The 14,444-nt window shown below is 40.2% G+C and overlaps 1 protein-coding gene across 5 annotated transcripts in view; it reads left to right on the top strand.

The window, feature by feature from the left end:
• The window catches only part of FIG4 (FIG4 phosphoinositide 5-phosphatase), a 129,828-nt gene that overhangs the window by 64,483 nt on the left and 50,901 nt on the right, over window positions 1-14,444 (top strand). For all 5 annotated transcript variants that reach the window (XM_004264730.3, XM_049695513.1, XM_033418670.2 and 2 more), the window contains exon 16: window positions 8,844-8,982. In XM_004264730.3, the coding sequence (XP_004264778.1) occupies window positions 8,844-8,982 (139 nt within the window). The remainder of the gene's footprint in view (window positions 1-8,843; window positions 8,983-14,444) is intronic.

Below are 14,444 nucleotides of genomic sequence, written 5' to 3'. Positions count from 1 at the left end.
TGATTATGTCTGCAAAGACCCTAATTTCAAATAAGATTACATTAATGGGTATTGGGGTTTAGGGCTTCAGTATATTTTTTTAGGGAGACACAATTCACTACACAACACAGATTATGACACTAAGGCATGAACAGCAGGAAGTGGGGAGCATGGGGGTCACTTTGGAGTCCACCACATCAAGTAAGACCATCTCTATTTACACACTATGGAGGGGTCGGAAACAGGTTGGCAGCCTGGCGGGCATGGGAGGGATGTGCAGGACAGACCTAGAGGTCCTGGGTGGTCTGGCCCCACCTACCTTGCCATCCTGCCTTTCACGCCATTCCCATCCCCCATCACCGCTCTCCAGACACACGGACCTTCTCACTGTTTCCTGAGTAAGTTAGGCTTCTTCTGCCACAGGCTCTTGCTGCACCCATTGGAACACATGACTGCAGTCTTTTGAGCTTTAGAGCTCACTCTCCTTTCACTTCCTCAAGGAAGGTACTCAGTTTCTGTTCTTGTAACGTTCTCTACCTTTGTAGCACTTGGCACAATTGCACTTAAATTGTTAACTGTACTATTAGTCGTGTTGTGTGTCCCCCCCGCCCCTACCGTGACACCCAAGAGCTCTGTGAGCATCTCGTTCACTATGGTGTCCCTAATGCCTTGCTCATGGCACAAGAACTATTTATGGAATGAATTCATAAATGCATGAGTTAATCCATTCCCTGTGTTCTCTCAACTTCCCCTTTTCCCTGAATTAAGAAATTGACAGGACTAAGTGTGTCAGCCTAATAACATGTAGCCTATCAGTAATGCTCTTAGGCTGCTCAGATCATGTCTTTCGAATTCACTGAGAATTACGCCCATTGAACAACTCCGGGGCAGCTCAATGTATAACATAAACCACAAAGCCACCATAGACCTTTAAGAGTATTTAGATATTCCTCTGTATGCATGACTCTTGAGCTGGATTTAGGAACTTGACAATCGAAGTATATTAATCCAAACAAAAACTAAGAGTTAGGAAAGTCAGACTTAGAAATTCAAGCCAGTGGCATACCTTTAAATTCTAGATTTCTAAAGCAAAAATATTAAAGTATTCCCATCATCCTTTGTTATACCTACTGCTGTGGTTCTCAATGAAGATATTAATATTTATTGATGTATTCCAATTGGCTATAACATGTATTGCAAATAATTGATTATTATAAAAATAACACATGGTTTCACTTGTTTTTATAAATTAGAATGGTTTTAAGATGATCTCTCTAAAGGCATCTCACTGGCTATGCTTCATTGTTTTACTAGTTTCCTAGGGCTTCTGTAACAAAGTACAGCCACAAGCTGGGTGGCTTAAAACAACAGAAATCTATTGTTTCACAGTTCTGGAGGCTTGAAGTCAGAAATCAAGGTGCCAGCAGGCCTGTGCTCCCTCTGAAGTCTTCAGGGGAAGATCCTTACTTGCTTCTTAGCTTCTGGTGGTTTGCTGCTGACCCTTGGCTTGCAGCACTTTAATTTCTATCTCTGGTGTCACATGACATTCTCCCCTCTGTTGTGTCTTCGTGGCGTACTCCTCCCTGTGTGTGTGTGTCTCTTCTTATAAGGACACCAGTCATACTGGATTACGGGCCTACTCCACTCCAGTGTGACTGTATCTTAACAGGATTATATCTGCAAAGACTTGATTTCCAAATAGGGTCATATTCACAGGTACTGGGGCTTAAGACCTCAACATATCTTTTGCGGAGGACACAATTCAACTTATAACAGTTGTGTAAGTTATGTGCCAACAAATACATATACCTCTCGGTGTATGTTATCATGAAAAAGATTTAAAACTGCCCTGATGGAAAGGGTCGTCCACTCTTCTGCCCTCTCCTGTCATGGTTGTCCCTGAATTGGGAGTCATTATTGACACTTAAGGATCAAGTAATGTGGTTTTTTTAAAAAATAAATTTGTTTTATTTATTTATTTTTGGCTGCATTGGGTCTTCGTTGCTGCGTGCGGGCTTTCTCTAGTTGCGGCGAGCGGGGGCTACTCTTCGTTGTGGTGCGTGGGCTTCTCACTGCGGTGGCTTTTCTTGTTGCGGAGCACGGGCTCTAGGCATGAGGGCTTCGGTAGTTGTGGCTCGCGGGCTCTAGAGCGCAGGCTCAGTAGTTGTGGCTCACGGGCTTAGTTGCCCCACAGCACGTGGGATCTTCCCGGACCAGGGCTCAAGCCCATGTCCACTGCATTGGCTGGCAGATTCTTAACCACTGTGCCACCAGGGAAGCCCAAATAATGTGTTTTTCAATAAGATTAGAGCACAGAGAATGAATGTGTAGCTGTGCATGATTAAAAAAGAAAGGAGAACCATTAAAAGACAGAGGATGGTCATGAATAAGTAACATGCACCTGATGGAAAGGTAAAGCAAAATTATGCACAACTGAAAGAGAAACTATTATGAAAGGAATTATTTTATGAATAATGTGGCTAAAACAGACTTCTTTATTTTGAGAAGCATGGTGTCATTGGGGTGTACAATTTAATTTTAAGTTACAATGGATATTATATAATGGTAATATAGTAATAGAACCATTTTCTTTAAAGCACTCAAAATAACTTTGTAAATGTTAATCTCCTCGTGTTATGCCTCTTGGATAGGCAGGAAGGTACTTGAAATTAGGTTGTTAGGAATTTTATCCTTGGTTCATATAGACAGATTGATGCTATGTGGGTCACCCACCTGACTCGCTTTCACGCTCATTTTGATAAAACCTGTTCTTGAGGCTTCACATATTACCATCTTCTGGGGTTTGTCTCTAAGAAATGTCCGTTGATTTCTAATATAACTGGCTACATAAGCAGTTATAGGACGCCAACAAGGAAAGAATAGGTATCTAGGTACTCCCTTTGGATATTAGGAAGAACTTTATAATTCACTGAAGGACCCTGTCAAGCTCTTTCTAATTTTTTTTTTTACATTTATATTTGAGTTAAGCCTGACTTTTTTTTTCCCTGAAGCTTGTTGAACTGAAATCCTATTATAAGAAAAAAATAAAAAGATAAGATACCTGCAACGGTTAATAATAGACCAGCTGTATATATATATACACACACACATATATATACATACATATATGCACACAGCTGTAATTTAAATGTGTGAATGTGTGTGTGTGTATCCATGCATGGAGGGGAGCCATGTTCTCCTCAAATAGAGATTTAAAAAAAAAAAAGAAGCTTGTGGGGTAAAGACTTCAAAGCTCACCATGCATGGAATGCAGTGATTACAGAAAACAGTGTCGAGATGGCATCGCCAGCATTATGGTAGTGCCGTGAGGTAGTGGAGCAGTGTCTTTACCTTTCTGCCCACCCCTGAGGGAGGGACATGCAAAGGAGCATCTGAGCACATTTTTGTTTATCAAGAATACTGAGGGCTTCCCTGGTGGCGCAGTGGTTGAGAGTCTGCCTGCCGATGCAGGGGACACGGGTTCGTGCCCCGGTCTGGGAGGATCCCATATGCCGCGGAGTAGCTGGGCCCGTGGGCCATGGCCGCTGGGCCTGCGCGTCCGGAGCCTGTGCTCCGCAACGGGAGGGGCCGCGGCGGTGAGACGCCCGCGTACCGCAAAAAAAAAAAAAAAGAATACTGAGCTAGCCTTCTAAGGTCATCCTTCTAACAGCAGGTTTAGAGTGAGTAAGCTATATTTGGCTATAGCAGAAAGAAGACATTTGGAAAATGTCATGTTTTAACAACATTTGAAATCACATTAATAAAACTCTGGCTAAAACCCAACTGTCCACCTGTTCTGCAACCAAAGCCGTCAAACGTGGCAAGAGAAAACGTTGGAATTATGACCCTCAGTTTAAACTGACTGCAGTTCTCTGAAGGATGCTCAAAACAGCCTGACAGTCCTGCTAAATTTCCCTAATATGTTCATTCTTTCACTCTCCAAAGTGACCATTCATACCTGTCCTCTCTCCCTAAACCACTCTCAGCTGGTATCTTTGCTTCATTCTTCATTGAGAAAATGTCACTGGGTGGGGGGGAACTCCTCCTTAGCGCCGAATGCAGAGCCTGTCCTTATCTGCACCCACTGTTTCTACCTTATATCATACAGCTCACTGCCACATATGTCAGTTGCTCCCCTCTGCTGCCTCATTTCCATTAGCATAAAAGCACACCTTATGTTCTTCGTTGAATCTTTCCTCCTGTCCTTAATTCCACACCCACCACTAGCTAAAGTCCTATTTCTCTGCTCTCCGAAAGCAAAACCTCTTGAAAGAGTTATCTGCACACCTGTTTCCTCTCGCATATCGTGTTCTCTCCACCTGCCTCACTGGGCCTCTGCCCTGTCATGCCACCGAACCAGTGCTTGTCAAAATCACCAACAATCCCCCGTTGCCAAATCCAGTGATTCCTTTCCTGTCTTCATCTTACTCGGGCTTTCAGCAGCTTCTGTCACAGTTGAGCACTCCCTCTTTCTTGAAACTCACCTCTGTGCTGTCTCACTCAGTCTCCCTGGTGACTTCTCCTGCCCTATTTCTAAACCTTCCTCATCTCTTTCTATACTTTCACCTTTGGGGCATCTTACCCAGCTTTTAAGTACCATGCATTTGACATTCAAATTCATATCTCTTCCCTTGACTCCTCCACTGAACTCCAGACTTATTTATCTACATGCCTACCTAGCAGGCATTTCCTCCAGAATATTGTGGCAGTTTTCTATAGGTGCTGTAACAAATGATCACAGACTTGGGGGCTTAAAACAACACCTGTTTGTTATCTCACGGTGCTTGTGGGTCAGAAGTCTGGGCACAGCATTACTCAGCTGTGTTCTCTGCTTAGGGTTTCACCCGGCTGAAGTCAAAATGAAAGCAGTGAAGTCAGATGAAATCAAAATCGAGTCAGAATGTGGATGCTGATCTGGAGGCCTCCAGGCCCCTTCAGGTTGTTGGCAGAATCCCAGGCAGTTCTAGGGCAGATGTCCCTGTGGCTGGGGCTCATTCTTGGTTTCAGAAGGCTCCTTGGCTTGTGGCCCACTCCATCTTCAAAGCCAGCAACGGTGCATAAACCCTTGTGCTTCGAATCTCTCTACCTTCCTCCTCTGCTTTTAGAGGATTCCTGTGATTACAGTGGGCCCACCCGGATAAGACAAGATAATTTCCCTATCTTGAAGTCAGTGATTAGTAATTTCACTTACATCTGCAAAGTCCCTTTTGCCATGTAATGTAAAATATTCATGGGAAACTAGGGAGGAAAGGTCATGGGGCCAAGTTTCTTCCTACCACAGATATCTAAGAAGAATCTCAAACTGATCATTTCTGAGACAGGAGCTCTTGACTCTGCCCCAGACCTGTTTCTCTACTTGTTTCGTTTTTTGTTTCATTTACCACCTCAGCTCCTGCTGTTCAGTTCAGAATCCTAGGAATCATCCTTGATTTCTTTATTCTCCTTATCCTCCCCCATCTCATCTCTCAGCAGACCTTTTTGGCTCTAGCTCCAAAATATATCCCAGACCCTTCTGCTGTGTTTCATCCTTACTCCTGCCGGGCTGGTGCGGACAGCTGTTGGCTCTCATCTGAACACCTGCAGTGGCTCCTGATTCCTCCCTCTGCCTCCCTCTTCTCCTCTTGCCCTTCACAGCAGCCAGAGTGATCTTTTCAAGACTTAGATCTTATCACTCCCCTCTCAGAAAACCCTTACAGGGCTTCTGATTGCATTTAAAAGTCACGCTCTTTACTGTGACCTACTAGGCTTTGTGTGCTCTGCCTCGGCTGTCCCTAGTCCTGCTCTTTCCTTTGCTCCCTGCCCTCCAGCCCTCTGGCCTTCGTGCTGTTCCTGGAGCTGCCCAGCCTCTACCCACTTCCCTGACCACCCGACCTGAGTGTCCCTCTCCTTTCTCATCACTCTCTCGTCACTCTTTTATTTTTTTCATAGAACTTACATCCTCTGGAAGTACCTTGTACATTATTTACTTGTATATTCTTTTTGTTTCCCACTGTGGAACATAAGCCCTACGAGAGCCAGAAATCAGCCTTGTATAGACTGTATCCCTAGTGTGGGACATAGTAGGCTCTTGGATAAATGAATGAATGGTGTATTTTTTTAATTATGAAAGTAATATATGTTAATTATAATTATAGAATAACTCACAAATCATGTAATCCTCACCTTTCAGAGATAGCAACTTGTTCATATTTAGCAGAACGTGATCCTTCTGGTTTTACTATACAGGTACTGTATATCTGTTTTTGCCCTCTTGGATAATGTGAGTAATCTTTATGACCCTGAATATTCTTTTACAGCATGATCTTTGGTAGCCTTTGGTAGGCTTGTAGCAGTCTATTCTTTAGAAGCACCATAGGGAGGTTATTTGTTTTTAGTGTGCATTTAGGTTCCTTTTAAACAAACATCTTTGAACATATACCTTTTTTGCATATTTTTTATCTTATGAAAATTTCAGAAGCATATTTATTAGTTCAGAGTATAGATATTTTCAGGACCTTTTAAAAATATATATATTGCCAAAGAGCCTTACCAAAGGATATAGCAGTCAAGTCCCCCTCAGCAGAGTATAGGAGAGCTCATTTTGAAAAGTATTTGCCAACTTAAAAGGTAGAAGATGGTATATTGTTTTCAGTTTGCATTTGTTTAATAACTAGTACAGTTGAGTTTATGTATGTTCATTGTCTACTTGTTTCTTTTAAAAATTGCATGTTTTTCTTTTTCTGTGAGGGTGTTGATCTTCGTTCTTCTTACATTTAATTGGTATTTATTTCAACGTACAGTGTGAGTAGGGATCTAACGTCACTGTCCACTCCCCCACAATGGTTAAACAGTACTGTTTATTGAATAGTGTCCCTTTCCATTACTGATTTCAGAGGCCACTTTATCACGAACTTAATTTAATATTAGGTCAACAAACATTCTAGTTTCCAAGTTAAAATTTTTGGCTAATTAAAAAGAATTGTTATATTCAAGCCTGACCTATTTAAATACAGTGCATAATAAAACTGGTTAGTGTTTAACCTGTTTGGATGGAGTTTGAAAGGTGCATATTCTTTTTTCCTTTAGAGCATGATTGATTACAAAAGTAGATAGTCATTTTGCCCTCTTGTTATCTGCAACTGCAGAGAACCTACCTGTTTTAAGCTTTTATCTGTGTCCAAAGTACTGCTGTCTTCCAGAAGGTGATAGCCTTATTTGCAGTCAAAGGTAGCCAGGAAGATTCTCCGGCTCATTAGGGCTGGCCTTAGATTCCAAGCTTAGTATGTGACCATAAATACTGTGGATATATTTTAAGTTATAAAAACAGCAGGACATTCAAGAAGTCTCCATTATGATCCTTGGAAGGAATATCCTTTATTTGGTTATGTTTTTCAATCTTACATTTTATTTTACTTGCTAAAAATTAAAGGAAGCTATTAGTAAGCTTAATAAAAAAGAAACTCCTTGAAAACATGGCTGAAAAATGGAAAGCTTCTTAAGATAGTATTAAGATATTTTGGGGTACTGCAGAGTATGAATTATTGTGCCATTAAGGCCATTCAAGAAGCATAAAGAATATAATTACTATAAAAGCAGTATGTTTACTTTCATATTGTGTTAAGAGGGTGAAAATTGGGGCAGTAATGCCTGTGTCATTTAGTACTTTGATGTTTTCACTCAACAAATGGAAAAAAGCTCCAAATATATTGATCATATAAACACATCCCTTTTATATATTACTTTTAGCCTAAAAGGTAAGTGCTGTTTTAATGGAATGCTTCCTGTCAAAATATATAACTGGAATACATGTTTGATGTACCGTATTTCATTTATGCTTCTGCCAAAATGACCAAATAGCCCAATGAGAACAATGTTGCTAATTTCAGATTTTTCTGTGTTTCACTATAGCTGTTGGAAGGAAATTGATTTTATGATAATGCTATCCTGTTTCAAAAGCAGTCATTTCTATTGTGCTGTCTTTTTGGTTCTGTGCTCATTTTCAGAAAGAGGTTATTATTTATATTGTGGAAGCCTGCCCCAGACTTGAATATACAAGGGATCGGAGATGAGAATGGAAAGAAGGAAATGAGGGGAAGGAGTGAAGGATGCTAGGGAGGGGACAGTGCAGAATGGGAAGGATGGCTCATAGGGGGCTTCAGTGCTTATCATCATTTTTACCCAAATATAATTGGGAAAAAGAAGAGATACAGCATATATATATGTAGTCAATTTTATTAGTTCATATTACCTTTGAAAAGGTAATTTTGGAGTGGTTGAATGGTTAGAATGAGGCTGTTTTCCATGTGCTCAATCTGCCTTCATTATCAAACACAGCTGTAGGAGACAGAAAATGTAAACATTGTCTCTGCTAAAGAAATGGAGAATGTCTTTTCATGGATTAAAAGCAGAAACTTGGAAGCTGACTTGTTCAAGGTTGTGCAACAGAATATGGGTAGAAATTGGGTCACTTTATTTGTCTCTGACATCTCTACTTGTCTTTGCAATAAAGTGAAGATGCCCTTTGTTTTAGGTAAACTAACACACAGTGAGAATGTTTTCTAAAAATACAATCACTAAGGTACTTGGCAGTTCTTAAGGATTTTTAAGAGTCTCTCAAAATTCAAGAAGCAGTTTATGTTCACTATCCTCTGTGTTATGAGAGGTACAGAGTAAAAAGGAAACATTTTGAAGCAAGATTTTAATTCTCAAAATCTTGGCTGTTTTAGATTTTGTGTATGTTTGTGACTTTTGAAGTATAAATGCTATTATTTTCAGAGGTATGTTCTATGAAATCACAGTTGTACCATTATCCTCCTAAGAGAACATTCCCCTGAGTTGTTTATGTCAGTAATGGATTTCCTGAAATACATATTTTTGCTTTTTAGATGCCGATAGACAAGATTCCATTAATCTCTTCCTGGGAGTTTTCCATCCCACTGAAGGGAAACCTCATCTCTGGGAACTCCCGACAGATTTTTATTTGCATCATAAAAATACCATGAGACTTTTACCAACAAGAAGAAGGTATTTTTTTTTTTCCTAGTCTACTATGTAAACTCAGATTTGATGTTATTATGAATGTGAGATAGTTTTCTTTTTGAGAAATGGTCTTATAGGCTAAAGTAGTCAGTCTTGCTACATGTTTGCCATGAGGAATTTAGTATTGTTGATGTCCTGATAGTAGGTTTGGGAAATCATCATTAACAAATGCAGTTGTTTGGCATTTTCCATAAGATATAAAGTTTCAGAACTTAACCATTGAATGTAATTTGAAACTACACTCGAGCAAACCATTAACATCATTTTTGACTGGTTCCCACAAATGTGGAATGATAAAGAACTCAACATTTCAGGAGTCAATCTTAGACATCCTCACTTTGGAATTCCAACTCTCTTTCCACCAAGAAGCACAAGGAACTCTTGGTGACACTAGGGAGGACAGGAAACTAGAGCGGTGGCGCTAGGGGCAGATACCACTCCCACCACCCCTACTGCTCCCTCTGAGCTTTCTAGAGTCATTCACCAGTATCGGTTATTTTGATGACAGTTAAATTGGTAGTAATAGTCCCCAAAGAAATGAACTGTTTCCCTGAGGTGTTTTGACAGGACGCCCTGTAGCCCAGGCCTCAGGGTCAGGTAGAATTGGAGTCTCTGCAGTGGTGTGACCTTGAACTAGTTATTTAATCTCTCTAAGCCTCATTTTCCTCATGTACAAAAAGTAAATGACAGGACACACATCACAAGGTCATTGTGAGGATTTAATAGAGGACTCTAACATTTTTAATTGAAGAGTCATGTACTAGTAATGGGCAGCATTTTTCACATACAAGGTTGGAGCCTGGTACCTTCTGCTCAAAGGCCTGTGATGTCAGGTTTGCTCCTAACGCTCTCCTCTCACAAGATCGGTGTGATGTAGTCCTTATTTTGTGCAGAGATGCCTCTCAAGCACTACAGGGGTCATTGCCAGTCTGGGCTAATTGTGTGGACAGACCACAAACAACTGGTGAATTAGCAAGTGCTGATGTTACAGCTGTTACCAAATTCTGTGATACTTCAGGAATATTTAAAATATTAAGGAAACGTCAGAGTTTATATGTTTCTCAGCTTTGTACTTTTAAGTACATATATTATTGGAATAGCCAGCTTAATACTTGAGCTTACTTTCCCTATAAATGAAGCAGTTCTGGTTTTTCCACTACATTTAAGATTAATAAATGATTGCTTTGAATTTTTGCTGACAAAAAATCTGGAGCTAATTACGTTTATTTGATGAGAGATAAGTGTAAATACCTATATTTAGCTTTGTTGATGCAGCTGACTATGGGTAAATGTGGCTGACTTTCTAAAACTTTATATTAAAGTATTGAAGCTCTTAAGATACAACTTGGGAACAAACAAAACTCGATTTTCTGTTGCTGAAATTAGCTAGTAAATTACAAGCGTAAGTTAAAACCACTTGCTTACCTTGAGTAACCACTTGCAGTGTTGGCGCTTATTTGTGGGAATAAAAGGAAGCTGATGTTACATTCCCATTTTAAAAAAAACAAAGGAAACTGAAGTGCAGAGAGGATGTGTCTTGACTGAGATTATTCAGCTGGTTAGATGGTACAGCAAGGATCAGCTAGAAGTCTCCCACTGAAAATAAACTTTTATCAAAGTAGATACTATGTCTCTCACAGTTGACTTGGTCTCCTGGTTTGTTTGGGTTTTTTTCTCTAGAATGTCAAAATTCCAAAAATTGGTTTTTGGCATCAACAATTGATACTCCTCATCCACAGTACTTATAAAGACTGTCAGATAAATTTCAGGGCTTTATTTTGGACTTTCCAGTTATTTTGATGACAGTTAAATCAGTATTATAATTCTCAAGAAGGAATGAACAGTTTAGCCAGAGGCAGTAACCAGACAGGAGCATGGACGTCAGGGTAGAGCTGAGTTGGAATTTCTGCAAGTGTGTTACATCTGGAAAACTTGTTTTCTAAACATCTGGAAAACTTGTTTTCCCAACTGTAAAATGGAGACGACCATACACACCTCACAGGTCATTTTGAGGATTAAATGAGAAAATGGGCGGGAAGTACATAGTACTGGGTCTGACACACAATCAACACAGTCCTGAAGCAGCCAGGCTCTGGAGAGACTGCCTGTGGTTAATACCTGTGTGACCAGAGGCAAGGTCCAGTTCTCAGTTTCCACATCAGTAAAATAGAGATAATGGTAGTGTCTGATGTGTAGGTTTTTCTGAGAATCAGATGAGATCATATAAATCCTTAGCACATAGTAAGTCCAACAGGTGTTTGTATTGTTATTATTTTTTAAAGGGATTACATTCCCTAGTTGTAACATTTATTAAAAATCATATAGGATGGCCATAAAATCTAGAAATTTAGATAATATTTTATCACTTATTATAACATAATATCAATGAACACTTTATTATGTATTCGCTTGTGTTTCCAAACTTGGTGACCATCATGTATTTTATACTGTGTTTACCAATGATTTATTCTGAAACAACATTTTTATTGAATGATAAGGGAAGGGGGAATAAACCTAGCTCTGCCTAAAGTTTGTCCAAACCAATCCTCTTGAGGTAACTACTTTTGTGACTCAAAACCCCATGTTTATTGATCTGTTCAAAACCACTGATTGAAGCTTTGTTCTGAAATAGGTTAATATGTCATATATCATCTCAGATGCCATTTATTGAATGAGTGTTGATAATGTCACCAAGATATTTTTAGACTTTAAGCATTAATTATCTCATTGACTCAGAGTTGGGAGGTTTCCTGGCTCTATTCTCTGTCTGGTATGTGAGTTCCCTCTGTGTATTCCCAGACTATGCTTGTCTGACCCTGGTTTGTCAACAGGGGCATGTCTGGTTGAGAGGTAGTTGTTTTCGGACAGTTCACTTACATGATTCTTCCTCATATCATGCCGATATCTGCTTCTCTATAACTTTACCTAGTAATCTTAGTTCAACCCCTGAGACCTTGAGAACACAATTTCCTCATCCACTTGATAGTCTTTTAAATAGATGAAGACAAGTTCACATGTTCTCAAAATCTCTTCTTCTCCAGGTTAAAAATGGCTCCACTTTCTTAGCTGTTTCTCCTATACTGTAGTTCTAAGTCTGTTTAGCATTCGGAAGGCTCTCTTCTGTATTCCAGCCTATGTCAGTGCTCTTTTTAAACTCTGGTATCCAGACCTGGGTCCAATAGTTGTCAGAGTTTGGTCCGATTTGTGCCAACTGTTACGGGACCATTGGTACCATTATTCCCCTTGTCCTGGATAATCTATTTTTTAATCATTAAGTGTAAGATTACATTAACTATTTTCAGTAATGCCATTGTAATGTTAATTCCTTGGGCTTCCTGTCCATTGGGACTCCCAAGTCTTTTTAACATGTCCTACTGCCACGCCTTATCTGTGCCATCTTGTCATGCTTGTATATGTTTTGCCTGCTTCCAAAAAAAGTATGTAAATATATATCCTTTTTATTAACTCTTTCCTCGAGTTTTGTAGCTTCTTCAGAATTAATCAGCTGGCCATCTTGATCCTACAAGTCCTTGATGACATAGGGTAGGTCCTTGAATAGAGTAGGGTAGATGGCAGAGCCGTGGGATACCATCGCACAACTCCTTCCACCTTAACATTGTTTTGTGATGTTTGGTTGGAATCATTTAGACAGCTGTAACTTACTATGCTGTCAACGCTTGACTATCCTGTCATCCTGCTCACATTTCTCTGTATTGTTCACATGTATCAATATCAACTTGGCTGTGCTCAAGTCCATATATATTATTTCAGAGGGCTCCCAAGTTTACTAGGGGAATTAAAGAGTCTTTTAAGATCTTCCTAACCTTTCTGTGTGAGCCAGTGGAATTGAACACTCTTAATACTGACGACTAAAAAAGAGAAAAGAAGCTGACTTACTAGGTATTTATGCAAAGGAGGAAGTGGCACCAACCTGCACTCTCCTGTCCTCTGATACCTGGTCCCAAAGCAGATTTCTGTCCCAGTGCAGGTGCTCTTCCTCTGGGTGAAAGTGCCTGGTGGGTCGGGTGATGAAGGTCCCCCAGTCCTGGGTTCAGTCCTCTTAGATGCCCTCCTCGTCCATCCATCTCAGCCCAGGTTCCCCAGGGCAGGTATTTCTTTGGGCTTCTTTGCTTGAGACCCACTCAGAAGAGTTGGACCTTTATTATTTATTTGTTTGTTTGTTTATGCCTCACCGTGCAGTATGTAAGATCTTAGTTCCCTGACCAGGGATTGAACCTGTGCCCCCTGCACTGGAAGCGTGGAGGCTTAACCACTGGGCCACCAGGGAAGTCCCAGAGTTGGACTTTTAAAAAAGTATTGTTAAGTTGCTTTATCTTGCTTAGGGAGATACAGTTTAGTAATATTAAAAAAAAAATTATGGCCTGGTCTCAAAGCACTAATACTAAAAAAAAAGCTCTAATTAAGATGATCCTCTTAATTCTTTTTCTCCACATGGTACATTCTGAGTTAAAACACGTTCTTTATAATGTTTACTTCTTTTTCCTAAGTAAGCTCATCGTGTGCACCATTTTTTAGGAAATTACTTAACGCAAGCAGATACATTCTCTTGCTCACGTGCGAATTCTCTCTCTCTCTCTCTCTGACACACACACACACACACACACACACACACACACACACACACACACACACACACACACACACACACACACACACACACACACACACACACACACACACACACACACACACACACACACACACACACACACACACCCATGTCTTTTTCATTCCCCTGATCTGATAGTCTGAATAGCCTGGTGTGGCTTGTTTTTGTGAATATATGTGGATTCATAGAAGCCACTGGTCATCTTTTTAGGTTACTCACAGTATGTCTCTAGTAAATATTTGTTTCATTATCTCGCCTGCACTGACATCACACTTATCGCTGTACGGTTTTTGGAATCTTTCACCCTCTCACTTTTGAACATCAAGACTGCATTTGCCCATTCCCATTGTCAGTTCTGTTCTTCACTGTTTCTTAAAAGATTATTGATCTCAACTGTACCAGGACACTTGAGTGCTCTTAGAGAGGTTCTACTGCTTCCTTCCACCTCTTAGGCTGTGCACAGTTCCCTCTTATCTTGTGTATTTCTCTTTCCAGCATGAAACTTACTATGCCTGGTGAAGATGGAAACAATACTGGAATTAAGTAGCTCTATACTCTCTGTCATTATTTTCAACATGGCATTTCTAACATATAGAGCAGTACTTGATACACAGTAGGTGCTTAATAAATGTTGAAAGACTGAATGAATTCTCTGTAAGCAGCAGACTTATCCCTTTTCTGTTCTTTTCATGCTTTTAAAGCCTTGCTATTCAAAAAGTAGTCTAAGGACCAGCCCCTTTGGCATCACTGGGAGCTTGTCATAAATGCAGATTCTCAGGCCCCACCTACTGAATCAGAATCTGCCTTTTCACAGGAT

This window comes from Orcinus orca, chromosome 12 (genome assembly GCF_937001465.1).
Source record: "Orcinus orca chromosome 12, mOrcOrc1.1, whole genome shotgun sequence".
Taxonomy (NCBI): domain Eukaryota; kingdom Metazoa; phylum Chordata; class Mammalia; order Artiodactyla; family Delphinidae; genus Orcinus; species Orcinus orca.
The sequence above is the reverse complement of the archived record's forward strand: the minus strand, read 5'-3'. Positions and strand labels throughout refer to the sequence as shown.